The 22,494-nt window shown below is 37.5% G+C and overlaps 1 protein-coding gene across 1 annotated transcript in view; it reads right to left on the minus strand.

Moving 5' to 3' along the window:
* Positions 1-21,332, minus strand: part of LOC112717746 (uncharacterized) — a 69,633-nt gene extending 48,301 nt beyond the window's left edge. The window contains exon 1 of the mRNA XM_072204247.1: positions 21,150-21,332. Within this exon, the coding sequence (XP_072060348.1) occupies positions 21,150-21,332 (183 nt within the window). The remainder of the gene's footprint in view (positions 1-21,149) is intronic.
* Positions 21,333-22,494: the final 1,162 nt, after the last annotated feature.

Consider the following 22,494-nt stretch of genomic DNA (forward strand, 5'->3'; position numbering starts at 1 on the left):
ATTAAAAATACCTCTTTAAAACACGTTACATTTATAGCTCAATTGGTTAGAGCGTTGGTTTATGTTCTTGATGATTGGGTATCTTCTTTTTAAAATTTTTTCAAAAATAATTTTACTTTGACTAATTCTTGTGCCAAACTTTAAGTTTAGTGTTTTCTTGTTAATTTCTCTTTAGTTTTCGAAAATTTTAAATTGATTTTCTAAAAATTTTAAGTTGGTGTTCTTTCTTTTGTTCTTTTGTTCTTGTGAATCTTCAAGGTGTTCTTGAGCCTTCTTTGTGTTTTGATCTTAAAATTTTTAAGTTTGGTGTTCCTTGGTGTTTTCCCTCCAAAATTTTCGAAAGCAAGGAACATTAGATCTAAAAATTTTAAGTCTTGTGTCTTTTGTGTGTTTTTCTCTTTCATCATAAATTTAAAAATAAAAAATTATCTTCTCTAACTATTTTCAAGCAAATTTTTCGAAATTTTCTATAAAAATTCAGATTTTAATTTCAAAAATTTTCAAAATCTTATCCTTTTAAGATTTAAAAAAAAATCACATCTTTTTCAAAAATATACTAACCATTTTTTCTCTCCTCATTTTTTCGAAAACTTTTAAAATATATTTTTTTAAAATTTTATTTTTATTTTCTATTTCGGTTTTTATTCTATTTTATTTTATTATTTCGAAATTCTCTTCATAATAATAAAATAAATAAAATAAATCCACGTCATCTCCCTTTCTCCATCATGGACCTAAGTGGAAATGAATAGTCCAAAAGGACTCTGGAGTCATATGCTAACCCCACTACTGCTTTATACGGGAGTAGTATCTGTATACCCTCCATCGGAGTCAGTAGTTTTGAGTTGAACTCTCAGCTCATTATCATGGTGCAGCAAAGTTGCCAGTATTCCAGTCTTCCACAGGAAGAACCTACAGAGTTTCTGGCACAGTTTTTACAAATTGCTGACACAATACATGATAAGGAAGTAGATCAGGATGTCTACAGATTGTTACTGTTTCCATTTGCTGTAAAAGACCAAGCTAAGAGGTGGCTAAATAACCAACCTAAGGACAGCATAAAGACATGGAAACAACTATCAGAAAAATTCCTGAATCACTATTTTCCTCCAAAACGGATGACACAGCTAAGGTTGAGCATCCAAGGCTTCAAACAAGGAGATAATGAACCCCTTTATGATGCTTGGGAGAGATACATAGAGATGCTAAGAAAATGCCCCTCGAAAATGTTTTCAGAGTGGGTGCAGTTAGACATCTTTTATTATGGGCTTACAGAGAAAGCTCAGATTTCTCTAGACCACTCATCTGGTGGATCTATACACAAGAGAAAGACAATTGAAGAAGCTCAAGAGCTCATTGATACAATTGCCAGAAATCAGCATCTGTACCTGAGCAGTTAACCTTCCATCAACGAAGAGGCTAAAACAGTAACTGCTGAACTCAGTCCTGCAGATCAAGCTACTGAATTTAATCAGCAATTAGATTTTCTAATAAAATAGCTAGCCAAATTCAAGGAGATACTACAAGAAACAAGAATGGCTAATATAAATATGGAAATACAGTTAAAGCAAACAGAACAGCAGTTATTAAAACAAATAACAGAAGAGTGCCAAGCAGTTCAATTAAGAAGTGGGAAAACATTAAATACCTCACTTCAAGGCAGCAGGAAGCTAAGAAATGAACAGACTGCTACCCAAAATCCCTCTAAGGACAATCAAAGCCCAGAGAGGAATAATTCTAGCGCTCAAACGCCAGAAAATGGGTGGGAAGCTAGCGTTGAACGCCCAACCCATGCTCAGTCCTGGCGTTCAACGCCAGAAACAAGCAAGGAATTGGCGTTGAACGCCCAAAGGAAGCACAGTTCTGGCGTTCAGACGCCAGAAACAGGTAAGGAGTTGGCGTCTAACGCCACTCCAGCTTCCACCCCTGGCATTCAAACGCCAGTGGGAGATCAGACACATACAAGTGCTGATAGCAACCCCTCTAAAAAGGCTTCTCAACCCACATCTGTAGGCAATAAACCTACAGCAACTAAGGTTGAGGAATACAAAGCCAAACTGCCTTATCCTTAGAAACTCCGCCAAGCGGAACAGGATAAGCAATTTGCCCGCTTTGCAGACTATCTCAGGACTCTTGAAATAAAGATTCCGTTTGCAGAGGCACTTGAGCAAATACCTTGTTATGCTAAGTTCATGAAAGAGATCTTAAGTCATAAGAAGGATTGGAGGGAAACTGAAAAGTTTACCTCACTGAAGAATGCAGTGCAGTCATTCTGAAAAGCTTATCTGAGAAGCTTAAAGATCCCGGAAGCTTTATGATACCACGCACATTAGAAGGTACTTGTACCAAGCAAGCTTTATGTGATCTTGGGGCAAGTATCAACCTAATACCTGCATCTACTATCAAAAAGCTTGGGTTGACCGATGAAGTCAAACTAACCCGGATATGTCTCCAACTTGCTGATGGTTCCATTAAACACCCATCAGGCATGATTGTCAAGGTTGGGCCATTTGCCTTTCCCACTGACTTTGTGGTGCTGGAAATGGAGGAACACAAGAGTGCAACTCTCATTCTAGGAAGACCTTTCCTAGCAACTGGACGAACCCTCATTGACGTCCAAAAAGGGGAAGTGACCCTAACAGTCAATGAGGACGAGTTTAAGTTGAATGTTGTCAAAGCTATGCAGCATCCAGACACCCCAAACGACTGCATGAGCATTGATATTATTGACTCTCTGGTAAAAGAGGTCAATATGACTGAAAGTCTCGAATCAAAGCTAGAGGATATCTTTAAAGATGTTCAACCTGATTTGGAGGAACCAAAGAGAATAATAGAACCTTTGAAAATCCCTCAGGAAAAGGAGAAACCTCTCAAACCCGAGCTCAAACCATTACCACCATCCTTGAAATATGCATTTTTGGGAGAAGGTGATACCTTTCCTGTAATCATAAGCTCTACCTTAGAGCCACAGGAAGAAGAAGCACTAATTCAAGTGCTAAGGACACACAAGACAGCTCTTGGGTGGTCCATCAGTGATCTTAAGGGCATTAGCCCAGCCAGATGCATGCACAAGATCCTATTGGAGGGTGATGCTAAGCCAGTGGTTCAACCACAGAGGCGGCTGAATCCAGCCATGAAGGAGGTGGTGCAGAAGGAGGTCAATAAATTACTAGAGGCTGGGATTATTTATCCTATTCTGATAGCCCCTGGGTAAGCCATATCCAAGTCGTCCCTAAAAAAGGTGGCATGATAGTGGTTCATAATGAAAAAAATGAACTGGTTCCTACAAGAACAGTTACAGGGTGGCGTATGTGTATTGATTATAGAAGGCTCAATACAGCCACCAAAAAGGATCATTTTCCTTTACCATTCATAGACCAGATGCTAGAAAGACTAGCAGGTCATGAATACTACTGCTTCCTGGATGGATATTCAGGTTATAATCAAATTGCAGTAGATCCCCAGGATCAAGAGAAAACAGCATTCACATGTCCATCCGGAGTATTTGCATACAGAAGGATGCCATTTGGCCTGTGCAATGCACCTGCAACCTTTCAAAGGTGCATGCTCTCAATTTTCTCTGATATGGTGGAAAATTTTCTGGAAGTCTTCATGGATGACTTTTCAGTATTTGGAGACTCATTCAGCTCCTGTCTTGACTATCTAGCACTTGTTCTAAAGAGGTGCCAAGAGACTAACCTGGTTTTAAACTGGGAAAAATGTCAATTTATGGTAACTGAAGGAATTGTCCTTGGGCACAAAATTTCGAACAAAGGAATAAAGGTGGATCAAGCTAAGGTAGAAGTAATTGAAAAATTACAACCACCTGCCAATGTTAAGGCAATCAGAAGCTTTCTGGGGCATGCAGGATTCTATAGGAGGTTCATAAAAGATTTTTCAAAAATCGCCAAACCCCTGAGTAATCTGCTAGCTGCTAACACGCCATTTATCTTTGATAAGGAGTGTCTGCAGGCATTCGAGACTCTGAAAGCTAAGCTGGTCACAGCACCAGTCATCTCTGCACCAGATTGGACGTTACCATTTGAACTAATGTGTGATGCCAGTGACCATGCCATTGGTGCAGTGTTGGGACAAAGGCATGACAAGCTTCTGCACATCATTTACTATGCCAATCATGTTTTAAATGACGCACAGAAGAACTACACAACCACAGAAAAAGAGTTACTTGTAGTGGTTTACGCCATTGACAAGTTTAGATCTTATTTAGTAGGATCAAAAGTGATTGTGTACACTGACTATGCTACTCTTAAATATCTACTCACAAAGCAGGATTCAAAACCCAGACTTATCAGATGGGTGTTGCTTTTGCAAGAGGTTGATATAGAAATAAGAGACAGAAAAGGGACAGAGAACCAAGTAGCAAATCACCTGTCCCGAATAGAACCAATAGAAGGGGCGTCCCTCCTTCTTACTAAGATCTCTGAAAACTTTCTGGATGAGCAACTCTTCGCCATCCAGGAAGTGCCATGGTTTGCAGACATTGCAAACTACAAGGCAGTGAGATTCATACCCAAAGAGTACAGTAGGCAACAATCAAAGAAATTGATTACTGATGCAAAGTACTATCTTTGGGATGAACCATATCTCTTCAAGAGATGTACAGACGGAGTAATCCGTAGATGTGTGCCTAAAGAAGAAGCACAGAAGATCCTCTGGCACTGCCATGGATCACAGTACGGAGGACATTTTGGAAGTGAGCGAACAGCCACAAGAGTCCTCCAATGTGGCTTCTACTGGCCTACTCTCTATAAAGACTCCCGAGTGTTTGTACTTAATTATGACAGTTGCCAAAGATCTGGCAATCTGCCTCACAGTTATGCCATGCCTCAACAAGAGATCTTAGAGATTGAGTTGTTTGATGTATGGGGTATTGACTTCATGGGGCCTTTCCCACCATCATACTCAAACACTTATATTTTGGTGGCAGTGGATTATGTATCCAAATGGGTAGAAGCTATTGCAACACCCACTAATGATACTAAGACAATGCTGAAATTCCTCCAGAAACACATCTTCAGCAGATTTGGTATCCCTAGAGTACTGATCAGTGATGGGGGGCACTCATTTCTGCAATAAACAGCTTTACTCTGCTTTGGTTCGATATGGAGTTAGCCACAGGGTGGCCACTCCATATCATCCATAGACAAATGGGTAAGCTGAAGTCTCTAATAGAGAACTTAAAAGAATCCTGGAACGGACTGTGATTAATCGTAGAAGGGATTGGGCAAGAAGCTTGGATGATGCTCTGTGGGCATACAGAACAGCATTCAAGACACCTATAGGAACTTCTCCATACCAGCTGGTGTATGGAAAAGCCTGTCACTTGCCAGTGGAACTGGAACATAAGGCCTATTGGGCAACCAGATTCCTAAATCTTGATGCCAAGTTAGCTGGAGAAAAATGATTGCTCCAGTTAAATGAGCTAGAGGAATTCAGACTCAATGCTTTCGAAAATGCAAAAATTTACAAAGAGAAAGCAAAAAGATGGCATGATAAGAAACTATCATCCAGAGTCTTTGAGCCAAGGCAGAAAGTTCTGCTATTTAATTCTAGGCTCAAATTATTTCCCGGGAAATTGAAATCCCGGTGGAGAGGTCCATATGTGATTACAAGTGTGTCACCGTATGGATATACGTGGAGCTTCAGGATAATGATTCTAACAAAAAATTTATTGTTAATGGACAGAGAGTCAAACATTATCTTGAAAGAAATTTTGAGCAAGAATGCTCAAAACTGAGACTTGATTAAAGCTCAGTAATAGTCCAGCTAAAGACAGTAAAGAAGCGCTTGCTGGGAGGCAACCCAGCCATTTACAAAGTTTATTTATTTATTAATTAATTTTTACAGGTTTATGCCAATTATCTTCAAGGTAAAATAGCAATTGCTTGAGTTCAAAAAGTTACAGAAGGATCCGCAGGATAAAACAGCAAAAAGGAAGCTCACTGATGCGAAAAAGCCAATAAGAGCTGTTTTAGGCGCTGAACGCCCAAAAGAAGCATCTACTGGGCGTTCAACGCCAGTAAAGATAGCCATCTGAGGGTTAAACGCCAGAAAGAAGCATCTTCTGGGCGTTGAACGCCAGAAAGAAGCACCTTCTGGGCATTTAACGCCAGATTTATAGCGTCCTGGGCGTTCAGAAAAACGCCCAGTGACAAAGGAGTTCCTGGCGTTCAATGCCAGCTAGAAGCAACAGCTGGGCGTTGAATGCCCATGAGAAGCTGCAAATGGGCGTTAAACACCCAAAACATGCAGCGTTTGGGCGTTTAACGCCAGGATTGTGGGGAGGAGGTAAATTCGTTTTCAATTCACATTTTTTCAAATTTTTATGTTCCAATTCATGATTTCTTGCATAAACATGTTACAAACTTTCATCCTTCAATTCCAAAAATTTTAATCCTAATTTCTAAAATCCCTTTTTCAAAAATATCAAATGTATCTTAATTCATAAACACAAATCCTTTTTCAAATCCCATCCAACTTCTTTTCAAATTTTTTTCAAAAATTAATTATCTTTTCAAATTAATCCCAAATCTTTTTTTTTTAAATTCAGATTTATCTTTTTCAAATATCTTCTATATCTTTTCAATTTTCAATTATATCTTTTTCCTATCATATTTATCTTTTACAAATCATATCTTCTATCTTATCTTTCCTCAAAATTTTCGAAAACCCACCCCCTCCCTTTAAATCCACATTCGGTCTCTCTCCTCTCCCCAACAATTCGAAAACTAGCTCTCCTTCTATCCCTCTCCTTTCTTTTCTTTTGCTTGAGGACAAGCAAACCTCTAAATTTGGTGTGTTTATCCGTGATCACTAAACCACACCCACTAAGATCATGGCCCCTAAAGGAAAACAACCCACTCCAAGAGGCAAGAAAGAGAGTATTCCAAAACCACTTTGGAATCAAGGGAAGTTCTTAACCAAAGAACATTCAGACCATTACTACAAAATAATGGGTCTAAGGTCAGTGATCCCGAAAGTCAAATTCGATCTGAAAGAAGATGAATATCCAGAGATCCAAGAGCAAATTTGAAACAGGAGCTGGGAAATCCTAGCTAATCCTGAAACAAAGGTGGGAAGAAACATGGTTCAGGAATTCTACGCTAATTTGTGGCAAACAGACAGGCAGAGAATATCTGGAACTGCTCTCCATGACTATCGGACCTTGGTCAGAGGAAAGATTGTTCACATCCACTTGATAAAATCAGGGAGATCTTTAAGCTACCTTAGCTGAAAGATGACCCAGACTCCTTTAATAGGAGAATGATGAGAACAAATAAAGGCCTGGACAAGATTCTAGAGGATATATGCCTCCCTGGAGTCAGTGGACCACCAGCACCAAGGGCGTCCCAAATCAACTCAAGAGAGAAAATCTCAAACCAATCGCCAAAGGCTGGCTGGACTTTATTGGGCATTCTATACTGCCCACTAGCAACCGCTCTGAGGTCACCGTTAAAAGAGCAGTGATGATCCACTGCATTATGTTGGGAAGAGAAGTGGAAGTTCATCAGTTGATTTCGTGTGAACTTTACATAATTACAAACAAGAACTCCAAAGATGCTAAATTGAATTATCCAAGTTTAATATCTATGCTATGTAAAGATGCTGGAGTGAAGATGGGAATAACTGAGTATATCTCAGTTGAGCGACCAATCACCAAAATATCAATGGAAAAACAACAAGTGCAGGATGACCCCGTCAAGAGGAGAGCACAGAAATTCCTCAGGAAATCCCTCAATTTGAATACTGGGAGCATCTTGAAGCATCGGTTACCAAGTTGCAAGAAGCTATGGACCAAATAAAGGAAGAACAGAATAATCAAAATAGCATGCTTTGCAAACTGCTTGGGGAACAAGAAGAGCAAAGGCGTGACTTGAAGGAACTGAAGCGTCAGAAATTATCTCTTGTAGGAACAAGCACTCCACAGACTAGAGGAACATCCACTTCCCAAAATAAAGGTTGTTGAGTCCTAATCTTAGCTTTACTCTGTGATAGTTGTCTTATAGGAATTTACCTTAGAAGTTATATAGGAGTAGTAGTAATTAGTATATCTATTTTGATTTTATTTCCAATTAAGCTATAATTTATTTTTCTCATCATCATCAAAAATAAATAAAATAGTAGATTTTTAGAATAAAGAGGCAATTTAATTTCGAGTTCTTAATAAGGAAAATTCTAATTATTTATATGTGATGGCAATACTTTTTATCTTCTGAATGAATGCTTGAACAATGCATATTTTTTATACTGAATTTCATGAATGTTAAAATTGTTGGCTTCTAAAAGAATGATGAATAAGAGAAATATTATTGCTGATCTGAAAAATCATGAAATTGATTCTTGAAGCAAGAAAAAGCAGTGAAAAAAAAGGAATCATTGGATAAAGAAAAAGAAAAAGCCAATAACCCTTAAAACCAAAAGGCAAGGGTGAAAAGGATCCAAGGATTTGAGCATCAATGGATAGGAGGGCCCAAGGAAATAAATCCAGGCCTAAGCGGCTAAATCAAGCTGTCCCTAACCCTGTGCTTGTGGCATGCAGGTCCAAGTGAAAAGCTTGAGACTGAGTGGTTAAAGTCGTGATCCAAGGCAAAGGAGTGTGCTTAAGAACTCTGGACACCTCTACCTGGAGACTTTAGCAAAGCTAAGTCACAATCTAAAAAGGTTCACCCAGTTATGTGTCTGTGGCATTTATGTATCCGGTGGTAATACTGGAAAACAAAGTGCTTAGGGCCACGACCTAGACTCATAAAGTAACTGTGTTCAAGAATCAACATACTAAACTAGGAGAATCAATAATACTATCTGAATTCTAAGTTCCTATGGATGCCAATCATTCTGGATTTCAAAAGATAAAGTGAGATGCCAAAACTATTCAGAGGCAAAAAGCTACTAGTCTCACTCATCTGATTAGAATCTGAGCTTCACTTGAAACTCTGAGATATTATTACTTCTTAATTTCTTTTTTTCCTATTTTATTTATCTAGTTGCTTGAGGACAAGCAACAGTTTAAGTTTGGTATTGTGATGAGCGGATATTTTATACGCTTTTTGGGGTAATTTCATGTAGATTTTAGTATGTTTTAGTTAGTTTTTAGTATAATTTTATTAGTTTTTAGGCAAAATTTATATTTCTGGAATTTACTATGAGTTTGTATGTTTTTCTATAATTTAAGGTATTTTTTGGCTGAAATTGAGGGAGCTGAGCAAAAATCTGATTTAGGCTAAAAAAGGACTGCTGATGCTGTTGGATTCTGACCTCCCTGCATTCGGAATAGATTTTCTGGAGCTACAGAAGTCCAATTGGCGCGCTCTCAATTGGGTTAGAAAGTAGACATCCAGGGCTTTCCAAAGATATATAATAGTCCATACTTTGTGCGAAGATAGATGACATAAACTGGCGTTCAATGCCAGTTCTATGTTGCAGTTTGGCGTTCAGCGCCAGAAACAGGTTGCAAGTTGGAGTTCAACGCCAGAAATAGCCCAAGCACGTGAGAAGCTTAAGTCTCAGCCCCAACACACACCAAGTGGGTCTCAGAAGTGGATTTCTGCACTATCCATCCTAGTTTACTCATTTTCTGTAAACCTAGGTTACTAGTTTAGTATTTAAACAACTTTTAGAGATTTATTTTGTATCTCATAACATTTTTAGATCTGAATTTTGTACCTTTTGACGGCATGAGTCTCTAAACCCCATTGTTGGGGGTGAGGAGCTCTGCAGCGTCTTGATGAATTAATGCAATTATTTCTGTTTTCCATTCAAACACGCTTGTTCCTATCTAAGATGTTCATTCGCGCTTCACTATGAAGAAGGTGATGATCTATGGCACTCATCACCTTCCTCAGTCCATGAACGTGTGCCTGACAACCACCTCCATTCTACATTAGATTGAATGAGTATCTCTTAGATTCCTTAATCAGAATCTTCGTGGTATAAGCTAGAACATTTTGGCGGCCACTCTTGAGGATCCGGAAAGTCTAAACCTTGTCTGTGGTATTTCGAGTAGGATTCAAGGATTGAATGGCTGTGACGAGCTTCAAACTCACGATTGTTGGGCGTGATGACAAACGCAAAAGAATCAATGGATTCTATTTTGACATGATCGAGAACCAACAGATGATTAGCTATGCTGTAACAGAGGATTTGGACCATTTTCACTGAGAGGATGGGAAGTAGCCATTGACAATGGTGACGCCCTACATACAGCTTGTCATGGAAGGAGCCTTGCATTTATGAAAGTAAGAAAGCATTATATTGTAGGAATTCAGAGGACAAAGCATCTCCAAAACTCCAACATATTCTCCATTACCGCATAATAAGTATTTATTTCATGCTCTTTTACTTTTTACAATTAAAACTAAAAATTATTATTGATATTATATCCTGACTAAGAATAATAAGATAACCGTAGCTTGCTTCAAGCCAACAATCTCCGTGGGATTCGACCCTTACTCACGTAAGGTATTACTTAGATGACCTAGTGCACTTGCTGGTTAGTTGTGCGGATTGCAAAAGTGTGATTGCAATTTCGTGCACCAGATGCCTGCTAAAGATCGACTAGGTGCCTTGGGGTACGACAGGTACGTGACCAATGGCCCTTTCCACTGCAACAGAAATACTTATCCTCTGTTGATTTATTCGGCCCAATATTTCTTTCTTTATCCCACTTCTGGTGAGATCCTCTCTTTTGAATAATTCTTTTTCCTTCCATATTTTTTCTTGTTATTAAAAACTTGCCACTTACCTCTTCTGGGGTAATGATTTGCCGCATTTACTTCAGGAAATGGGGCGGCGCCAGTTGGGCGCACTTCATGATTCTTTAAAAGCAACTCATTGTTGCGTTTAGCAACAAGAAGGCAAGAAATTAACTCAGAATATTTTTTAAATCCTTTTTCTCGATACTGCTGCTGCAAGAGCACATTCGAGGCATGGAAGGTTAAGGAAGTTTTCTCCAACATATCATGATCAGTTGTCTTTTTCCCACATAATTTCATTTGTGAGGTGATTTGAAATATTGTAGAATTATATTTATTTATGGATTTAAAATTCTGTAGATGCAAGTGCGTCCATTCATATCGGGTTTGAGGAAGTATCACCATTTTTTAATGATTGTACCTTTCTTCAAGGTCTTTCCAAAGATCTGCAGGATCTTTTAATGTGAGATATTCATTTTTCAATCCTTTGTCAAGATGACGACGAAGAAAAATCATGGCTTTGGCTTTATCCTTCTGGGATGCATTATTTTCAGCCTTAATGGTATATCCAATATCCATTGAATCAAGATGAATTTTACCATCTAGTATCCATGATAAATAATTGTTTCCAGATATATGAAGATCATTGAATTCAAGATGAGAGAGTTTCGACATAATGAAAATTTGTTACCTAAGTCTTCCTAAAAATTTGATCAGAGTCTCGTGCTGATAACGTGTTGTAAAATAAATAAAGATATACTAAATAGAAAATAAAGATGTATAAATAGAAGACTCTAATACTAATATAATTAGCTCAATAACAATAATTCATATACTTATTTACTAAAATTATATGTTGTAATGTATATTGAAGGTTATGTTAGGCTTAGAGAAGGGGGGTTGAATCTATGCCTTCCTTTTCGTTGTTGTATTAACCTTTTAAACAAAACTTTCAATTTAGGTTCTGTTTGAACTCAGCAGCGGAAATTTATGAGACAATTTATTTTTGTCTCATGAATATCAGAAAACAGAACACAGCAGAGAAGAGAAAAGCTAACACCAGCATATATCCTAGTTTGGTTGCCTTGTGCTATGCAACCTACGTCTAGTCTCCACAACAATGGAGGAATTTCCACTATAGTTAAAAGTATTACACACACCAATTTCACACTCAAGTTCTAACCTAACTTGACATTAGCTATGCTAACACCTACCTATTCACTCTTAGTGCTAACCCAACTAAGAAAGGGATACCTAGCAGGTACAAGATACAAGACACTTAACCAACCTAAAGAAATCAAAAAATAACTCTAAGCTTTTCTCTCAAGTGTATCACTCAGCCTTTTTCCACTCATGGATTTTACTTGAGCTTTCTCATAATGCCTTTTCTCACAAGAAATTATAGAAAGATAAACTTAGAAAAATACATTACAATCAGTAAAACATGAAGGAGATTGACTTCATCAACAGCCTCTTAGCTATGTGCATAACCAGATTTGCAAACCTCAGATTGAGTTCTTCAATTTTGGCCGAATGCTTCTTTGAAAGAAAGCATTATCCAAGTAGAGAAATTTTTCTTCAGAACACCACTCACAACCTCTGGTTTTCTCTCCTTGCCTTCTGAATGAACAGCCAGCTTCTTTTATCTTCTTGCATGTTCCTTGGTCATTCTTCCAATGTCAACACCTTAAGCCTTGAGCTTCACCAACTCACAAATTCACTTTTTCTTCTGACTCCTTCATCTAGGCCGAAAGCCATAATGCAGCAGCCACAGATCTCTTCTAGTGGTCAACTTAATCTAGACCCTTGAAAACCAACTTGGACCCCAAGTCATGTTTAAGACTGTGGATACACAGCAGATTAGGGTTGAAGGCAACTTTCCCTTGTAGGCCATTTTGGACTTGCAGATGGTTGGGAACAAGAAAAGAGTATCTGATGTATGGAAGAGGAAATAGTTTACCTTTAATCTTGACCTAAGCTTGATTTGGTTTATTCTGGATGATTAGACTTCGGCCTCTCAAGTTTGTTCTTTCTCTTTCTTTCTTCTTTTGTGAATGGCGTGAGGAAGAAACTTTTTCTTTTTCTCTTTCTTACTTTTCTGAAATTTTGATTTGGCTAAGACAACAGAGAGGAGAACGTTGCTTTGGTTGGAGCAAGATGGAGGGAATTGCTTTTCTGAAATCAGATCGGGCTTGGATTGGATAATGATATGCTTGGCCCGTTTTGATTTCTTAGTCTTCTTGCTTTGCTTTTGCTTGGGCTCTTAATTTTTCTTTTAGCCCAACATTCTTGCTGATTACTTTTCATTTCATTTGGGCTATTGAATTTTGGTCTGAACAATAAACAATTAGTAATAAGTAATTATAATTAATCAATACTAATTATTTATTTTGCCCAAAAATAATGTTTGTCATCACTTAATTAATTTAGTTAATTTCTTAACTCAACAATCTCCCCCTTGATGACAAACATAATTTAAGCAATAATCAAAAGGAAATAAATTTAAGTAAGTTTTAGAAACTCCCTTTGATTTTTGTCATTTGCTTTTATATTGCTCCCCCTTTCCTTTTCAGAATTAGCTCCCCCTGGATTTGTGCTTTCCTCTTTGTTCCTGTTTATATATGCTTATATGGGACCAAACAGATGTTATATATTAATTGAAGAAGCAGCAAACAGTGATAGTTTTAATGGCCAAAATAGAGCTTTAACTCATTAGGGTCAGGGTCAATATAGCAACATATCATAAAGCAAGTTTCCAACTACATTCACAAAAGTTCACAATATTTGCAAACATTTGCTTAAAATCTGCAGCAGTCAAGCAAAATCCACAAAACAGTAAAGAAAAGCAACTTCAGTCAATTTATCATTCAGCACATTCAGCTATTGTACCTATTACTCCCCCTTTTGTCATCAAGGGTAGAAAAATAAGTGTTAGCAACAAAAACAGTGCCTTGTATCCTGTAGAAAAGAGTTAGATCACAGTTCAAAGAACCAACCAAACTATGAAAAAGTGCAGCAGTATTTAGAGTTATTACAGTCATCCAAAATAAAACTGTTAAACGGTAGCAAAAGAAGCATAAGTCAAATGATAAAACAGAAAGCAGCAGTGGCATTTTTCATGAGACAATTCTTAGGCATCAGAACTATTCCCCTCCGAAAGAGCTTCTTCTTCATCCTCAGTGGCCTGATCTTCATCCTGGTTCAGATTATCAATGAACTTCATAAATACAGCCACTCTATCCCTTGATTTTCGGAGGAAATTCTCATGCTTGCTAGCTAGCTTCCTCTATTCCTTGCTCATGGCAATCATATGATTGGATTGGGAGACTGATGAGCGGATAATTTATACGCTTTTTGGCATTGTTTTTAGGTAGTTTTTAGTAAGTTTAAGCTACTTTCAGGGATGTTTTCATTAGTTTTTATGTTAAATTCAAATTTCTGGACTTTACTATGAGTTTGTGTGTTTTTCTGTGATTTCAGGTAATTTCTGGCTGAAATTGAGGGACTTGAGCAAAACTCTGATAGGAGGCTGACAAAGGACTGCTGATGCTGTTGGAATCTGACCTCCCTGCACTCAAAATGGATTTTCTGGAGCTACAGAACTTTAAATGGCGCGCTCTTAACGGCGTTGGAAAGTAGACATCTAGAGCTTTCCAGCAATATATAATAGTCCATACTTTATTCGGGAATTGACGACGTAAAGTGGCGCTCAACGCCAAGTACATGCTGCTGTCTGGAGTTAAACGCCAGAAACACGTCACAACCCGGAGTTGAACGCCCAAAACACGTTATAACTTGGCGTTCAACTCCAAGAGAAGCCTCAGCTCGTGGATAGATCAAGCTCAGCCCAAACATACACCAAGTGGGCCCCGGAAGTGGATTTATGCATCAATTACTTACTCATATAAACCCTAGTAGCTAGTTTACTATAAATAAGACTTTTTACTAGTGTATTAGTCATCTTTTGGCCATTCGGTCTTTTGATCATTCAGGGGGCTGGCCTCTCGGCCATGCCTGAACCTTTCACTTATGTATTTTCAATGATGGAGTTTCTACACACCATAGATTAAGGGGTGTGGAGCTCTGCTGTACCTCAAGTTTCAATACAATTACTATTACTTTTTATTCAATTCTCTTTTATTCTTATTCCAAGATATACGTTGCACTTCAACTTGATGAATGTGATGATTCGTGACACTCATCATCATTCTCACCTATGAACGCGCGTGATTGACAACCACCTCCGTTCTACTCTAGGTCGGGCGCATATCTCTTAGATTCCCCAACAGAATCTTCGTGGTATAAGCTAGATAGATGGCGGCATTCATGGGGATCCGGAAAGTCTAACCTTGTCTGTGGTAGTCCGAGTAGGATCCCGGGAATCCGAAAAGTCTAACCTTGTCTGTGGTATTCCGAGTAGGATTCCGGTATTGAATGACTGTGACGAGCTTCAAACTCCTGAAGGCTGGGCGTGATGACAAACGCAAAAGAATCAATGGATTCTACTCCAACCTGATTGAGAACCGACAGATGATTAGCCGTGCTGTGACAGAGCATTTGGACCATTTTCACTGAGAGGATGGGATGTAGCTATCAACAAGGGTGATGCCTCCAGACGATTAGCCGTGCAGTGACAGCGCATAAGACCATTTTCCCGAGAGGATTAAAAGTAGCCATTGATGATGGTGATGCCCTACATACAGCCTGCCATGGAAAGGAGTAAGAAGGATTGGGTGAGAGTAATAAGAAAGTAGAGATTCGAAAGGATTCTAGCATCTCCACACGCCTATCTGAAATTCCCACTATTGATTTACATAAGTATTTCTATCTTAGTTTATTTATCCTTATTTTCTATTTATTCCATTAATCAAATTTAAACCAATAATCCAATTATACTTGAATCCGCCTGACTGAGATTTACAAGGTGACCATAGCTTGCTTCATACCAACAATCTCTGTGGGATCGACCCTTACTCACGTAAGGTATTACTTGGACGACCCAGTACACTTGCTGGTTAGTTGAACGGAGTTGTGTCCACACATAGGTGCCATAATAATGATTCCATACAACAACAAAGAATACTATATTGATGTGATCACAATATCGTCCACCAAGTTTTTGGCGCCGTTGCCGGGGATTGTTCGAGTATGGACAACTGACGGTTCATCTTGTTGCTCAGATTAGGTAATTTTCTTTTCAAAAATCTTTTTCAAAATTTTTCTTTTCTTTTTCGTTTCTCTAAACTTTATTTTCGAAAAAATTAATAAAAATCCAAAAAAATCATAAAATCAAAAAAATCAAAAAAATATTTTGTGTTTCTAGTTTGAGTCTTGAGTCAACTTTTAAGTTTGGTGTCAATTGCATGCTTTTAAAATTTTTTTCTAGCATATTTTTCGAAAATCCCATGCATTCATAGTGTTCTTCATGATCTTCAAGTTGTTCTTGATAAGTCGTCTTGTTTGATCTTGATGTTTTCTTGCTTTGTGTTGTTTGTTGTTTTTCATATGCATTTTTCGTTTGTTAGAGTCCATGCATTAAAGATTTCTAAGTTTGGTGTCTTGCATGTTTTCTTTGCATAAAAAATTTTTCAAAAATTATGTTCTTGATGTTCATCATGATCTTCAAAGTGTTCTTAGTGTTCATCTTGACATTCATAGCATTCTTGCATGCATTCATTGTTTTGATCTAAAAATTTCATGCATTGAGTATTTTTGTTGTTTTTCTCTCTCATCATTAAAAATTCAAAAATAAAAAAAAATATCTTTTCCTTATTTTTCTCATAATTTTCGAAAATTTGGGTTGACTTGGTCAAAAATTTTTAAAATTAGTTTTTTCTTACAAGTCAAGTCAAATTTTCAATTTTAAAAATCTTATCTTTTCAAAATCTTTTTCAAAAATTATATCTTTTTTATTTTTTATTTATTTTTTTCGAAAATTTCAAAAATTTTTTTCTTATCTTTTCAAAATATTTTTCTTATCTTTATATCAAATTTTCGAAAATTAGCTAACAATTAATGTGATTGATTCAAAAATTTGAAGTTTGTTACTTTCTTGTTAAGAAAGGTTCAATCTTTAAATTCTAGAATCATATCTTGTAGTTACTTGTTAGTTAAGTAATTAATTTTAATTTTAAAAATTAAATCTTTTTCAAACATATCTTTTTATCACATCTTCTTATCTTATCTTTTTGTCATATCTTTTTCAAAATTTTATCTTTTTCAAAAATTTGATTTTAAAATATCTTATCTAACTTCTTATCTTATTATCTTTTCAAATTTGATTTTAATATCTTTTTCAACTAACTCTTTGACTTTGTGTTTGTTTCTTATCTTTTTCAAAATCACCTAACTACTTTTATCTCTCTAATTTTCGAAAATATCTCATCTCTTTTTCAAAAATTCTTTTTTTGTTTTAAATTTTAATTTTAATCTTATCTTATCTCTAATTTTCGAAAATTACTAACACCTTTTTAAAATTATTTTCGAATTCTCCCTCTCTTTTCTTATTCTATTTAATTAATTATTTACTAACACTTCTCTTCACCTCTCTTCATCCAAATATCCGAACCCATTCTTCTTCACTCTCCTCCCCTTTTTTTCTTCTACTAACATAAAGGAATCTCTATACTGTGACATAGAGGATTCCTCTTCTTTTCTTGTTTTTTTCTCTTTCATATGAGCAGGAACAAGGAAAAAGGCACTTTTGTTGAAATTGATCCTGAACCTGAAAGGACTTTGAAGAGGAAACTAAGAGAAAACAAAAGCTTCCACCTCTGAGTCATGGGAGATGGAGAGATTCATCTCAAGGGTCCATAGCTCAGTAAAAGAGCATTTGACTGCACATCAAGAGAGCATGAGAAATTCCCTCTTCAAGAAATCCCTGAGATACCTCAGGGGATACATGTTCTTCCACATAATTATTGGAAGCAACTAAGGATAGGAACACCAAAATCACTAGGGATCATGCAACAGAAGCAAGGAAGAGACATAAAGGAGCTCAAAAAGCACCATTGGACCTTCAAGAAGGCGCCACCCTCACTCAGGTAGACTCATTCCTTGTTCTTATTTTCTCTGCTTTTTCGGTTTTTATCCTTCATGTCTATCTATGTTTTGTGTCTCTACTTCATGATCATTAGGATGTAGTAACTATGTCTTAAAGCTATGAATAAATTCTATAAATCCTTCACCTTTCTTAAATGAAAAATGTTTTAATTCAAAAGAACAAGAAGTACATGAATTTCGAATTTATCCTTGAATTTAATTTAATTATATTGATGTGGTGACAATACTTTTTGTTTTCTGAATGAATGCTTGAACAGTGCATATTTTTGATCTTGTTGTTTATGAATGTTAAAATTGTTGGCTCTTGAAAGAATGATGAACAAAGAGAAATGTTATTGATAATCTGAAAAATCATAAAATTGATTCTTGAAGCAAGAAAAAGCAGTGAAAAAAAAGAAAAAGCTTGCAAAAAAAATGGCAAAAAAAATAGAAAGAAAAAGAAAAAGCAAGCAGAAAAAGCCAATAGCCCTTAAAACCAAAAGGCAAGGGTAAAAATGATCCAAGGCTTTGAGCATCAATGGATAGGAGGGCCCAAGGAAATCAAATCCAGGCCTATGCGGCTAAATCAAGCTGTCCCTAACCATGTGCTTGTGTCATGAAGGCCCAAGTGAAAAGCTTGAGACTGAGTGGTTAAAGTCGTGATTCAAAGCAAAAAGAGTGTGCTTAAGAGCTCTGGACACCTCTAACTGGGGACTCTAGCAAAGCTGAGTCACAATCTGAAAAGGTTCACCCAGTCATGTGTCTGTGGCATTTATGTATCCGGTGGTAATACTGGAAAACAAAATGCTTAGGGCCACGGCCAAGACTCATAAGTAGCTGTGTTCAAGAATCAACATACTTAACTAGGAAAGTCAATAACACTATCCGAAATTCTAAGTTCCTAGAGAAGCCAATCATTCTAAACTTCAAAGGAAAAAAATGAGATGCCAAAACTGTTCAGAAGCAAAAAAGCTACAAGTCCCGCTCATCTAATTATAATTAATATTCATTGATATTCTGGAATTTATAGTATATTCTCTTCTTTTTATCCTAATTAATTTTCAGTTGCTTGGGGACAAGCAACAATTTAAGTTTGGTGTTGTGATGAGCGGATAATTTATACGCTTTTTGGCATTGTTTTTAGGTAGTTTTTAGTAAGTTTAAGCTACTTTCAGGGATGTTTTCATTAGTTTTTATGTTAAATTCATATTTATGGACTTTACTATGAGTTTGTGTGTTTTTTGTGATTTCAGGTAATTTCTGGCTGAAATTGAGGGACTTGAGCAAAACTCTGATAGGAGGCTGACAAAGGACTGCTGATGCTGTTGGAAACTGACCTCCCTGCACTCAAAATAGATTTTCTGGAGCTACAGAACTTCAAATGGCGCGCTCTTAACGGCGTTGGAAAGTAGACATCTAGAGCTTTCCAGCAATATATAATAGTCCATACTTTATTCGGGAATTGACGACGTAAAGTGGCACTCAACGCCAAGTACATGCTGCTGTCTGGAGTTAAACGCCAGAAACACGTCACAACCCGGAGTTGAACGCCCAAAACACGTTATAACTTGGCGTTCAACTCCAAGAGAAGCCTCAGCTCGTGGATAGATCAAGCTCAGCCCAAACATACACCAAGTGGGCCCCGGAAGTGGATTTATGCATCAATTACTTACTCATATAAACCCTAGTAGCTAGTTTACTATAAATAAGACTTTTTACTAGTGTATTAGTCATCTTTTGGCCATTCGGTCTTTTGATCATTCAGGGGGCTGGCCTCTCGGCCATGCCTGAACCTTTTACTTATGTATTTTCAACGGTGGAGTTTCTACACACCATAGATTAAGGGGTGTGGACCTCTGCTGTACCTCAAGTTTCAATACAATTACTATTACTTTTTATTCAATTCTCTTTTATTCTTATTCCAATATATACGTTGCACTTCAACTTGATGAATGTGATGATCCGTGACACTCATCATAATTCTCACCTATGAACGCGCGTGATTGACAACCACCTCCATTCTACTCTAGGCCGGGCGCATATCTCATAGATTCCCCAACAGAATCTTCGTGGTATAAGCTAGATAGATGGCGGCATTCATGAGGATCCGAAAAGTCTAACCTTGTCTGTGGTAGTCCGAGTAGGATCCCGGGAATCCGGAAAGTCTAACCTTGTCTGTGGTATTCCGAGTAGGATTCCGGTATTGAATGACTGTGACGAGCTTCAAACTCCTGAAGGCTGGGCGTGATGACAAACGCAAAAGAATTAATGGATTCTACTCCAACCTGATTGAGAACCGACAGATGATTAGCCGTGCTGTGACAGAGCATTTGGACCATTTTCACTGAGAGGATGGGATGTAGCTATCAACAAGGGTGATGCCTCCAGACGATTAGCCGTGCAGTGACAGCGCATAAGACCATTTTCCCGAGAGGATTAAAAGTAGCCATTGATGATGGTGATGCCCTACATACAGCCTGCCATGGAAAGGAGTAAGAAGGATTGGGTGAGAGCAATAAGAAAGTAGAGATTCGAAAGGATTCTAGCATCTCCACACGCCTATCTGAAATTCCCACTATTGATTTACATAAGTATTTCTATCTTAGTTTATTTATCCTTATTTTCTATTTATTCCATTAATCAAATTTAAACCAATAATCCAATTATACTTGAATCTGCCTGACTGAGATTTACAAGGTGACCATAGCTTGCTTCATACCAACAATCTCTGTGGGATCGACCCTTACTCACGTAAGGTATTACTTGGACGACCCAGTACACTTGCTGGTTAGTTGAACGGAGTTGTGTCCACACATAAGTGCCATAATAATGATTCCATACAACAACAAAGAATACTATATTGATGTGATCACAATATCGTCCACCAGAGACAAACTCTTGGACTACATCTTTGACAACATTCAGCAGAGTGGATTACTTCCCAATAGAGATGGAAGTACCCTCGGTGGAGGGAGGAGGAGAGTCATCCGGGATGTACTCTTTATCATCATCATCTAGAACCACTCTTTCAGATCGAGTTAGTACTTTTTGCTGTTTCACTAAACCACCCCCTTTTAGGTATGAATGTCTATTTTCATAATCCTCATTTGACAGGTCAACACCAAAATGCTCAAATATGCAAGTTAAAAATATGCCATAAGGTAGTGCTTTATCTTTCTCACTTCTCACAGAATCAAACATGTATCTAGCCATCAAATAGGCAAAAGAGATTTCTGTTTTAGTGATTAGGGCAGACAAAATAAGTGTGTCCGTGTAAGAAACCCGTTGATATGAACCACTTTGAGGAAGTAAAATGTGGTTGACAATACGGTGCAACTGAGCACGTTCATATCCTAGGGCTTTGTGAGTGGGTGTGATGTCATTAATTAAGGAAACATGTTCACAGATGTGAGCCAAAGCATCATGATAAGAGATACCAACTCCTTCATCCCACTTTACAGATGTATAAGCATACGGCCCAACATCAGTGTACTTCAAAGAATCACTGATAGTTTCATTATTTAAAAGAATGTCTCTGCCCTTAACATAAGAGTGCACACTTCCTTCATGGTAAGTCATGTTTGCATAAAATTCTTTGACTAACAGAGGATACATAGGTTTTTTATTTTGAAAAGGTGATTCCAGTATAAAAATTTCAAATTTTCAACAAAAAGAAAACCTTTCTTTTTCAAAGTAGGCAAATCCACAAGAAAAGATGGACACAGAATACGATACTGCATAACTCCCTCATAAAAATTGTGGTTCATGACAGATTTAAAACGATGGGGTTATAGTCTGAGTGAGATGTCATGAAGTGTGATTTGTGAGTAAAAGGAACAATGTCGGGTTCTCTAATAGATTTGAGAGGGAGATGAGGGTTACCTCTTTGTGAACGCACAGGAACAGACCTTGGCTTAGATTTTGCTGTCTCAGGAACAGGGTCTTCAACAACAGGACGCTTACCCTTGGATGAACTAGGTTTCGAGGAAGTTGTTTTGGTTGGCGCTGCCTTAGGTGGAGGTGTCGGCTTGGCAGGGGCTGGAAATCGTGGCGTAGTCTTGGTCTGTGCCATGGGAGTAGTGCGAGGAGGAGAGGTAGGAAGAGAAGGTGAGGGAGTAAAAGTGGTGTCTTGAGAACGAGTTGATGGTCTAGGATATCCTGGAAGTTTATGGATTTTCTCACGCGGTGCTCTTTTAGCAATAACTTTCTTCCCCATTTGGTTAGATTTTGGCTTTTGATGGAAGAGAGGCAGTGGAGTGAGAGGGAAGAAACCGAAAGGTTTGAGGAGAAGTTATGGAGGGAAGAGAGGGAGTGTTGGTAACCGTACCCAAAAGTAGATTTCCAAAACCATGCAACTGCATCACCTTTTGAAATGACATAAAAAGACCTGACCTCATAAAAGAAAGATTTTATTTGATTTAAAAAATAAAACAGGAAATTAATTTTAAATTTTGAAAAAAATCAAACTGAAAATCTTTTTGGATCAAAAACATTAAATGAAAAATCCTTTTAAAGAAAAGAATTAAGCACACAGCCCACCAAAAACAACAACAAAAAATTATAACATTCATATATAGGCCTAGAGATGGTTAGATTTAAGGAAACACATTGGACCACTCTAGATCTGATTTTGAGGTTGGCCCAGATTAACATTTACTTGAAACAGGCCCAAAAGACGTTGATTTGAAGGAAATGTTCATCACCTACCCAAAATTGTCTCATACCTGTTTATGAGACAAAA

The sequence above is a fragment of the Arachis hypogaea genome, chromosome 10 (genome assembly GCF_003086295.3).
Source record: "Arachis hypogaea cultivar Tifrunner chromosome 10, arahy.Tifrunner.gnm2.J5K5, whole genome shotgun sequence".
Lineage (NCBI taxonomy): Eukaryota > Viridiplantae > Streptophyta > Magnoliopsida > Fabales > Fabaceae > Arachis > Arachis hypogaea.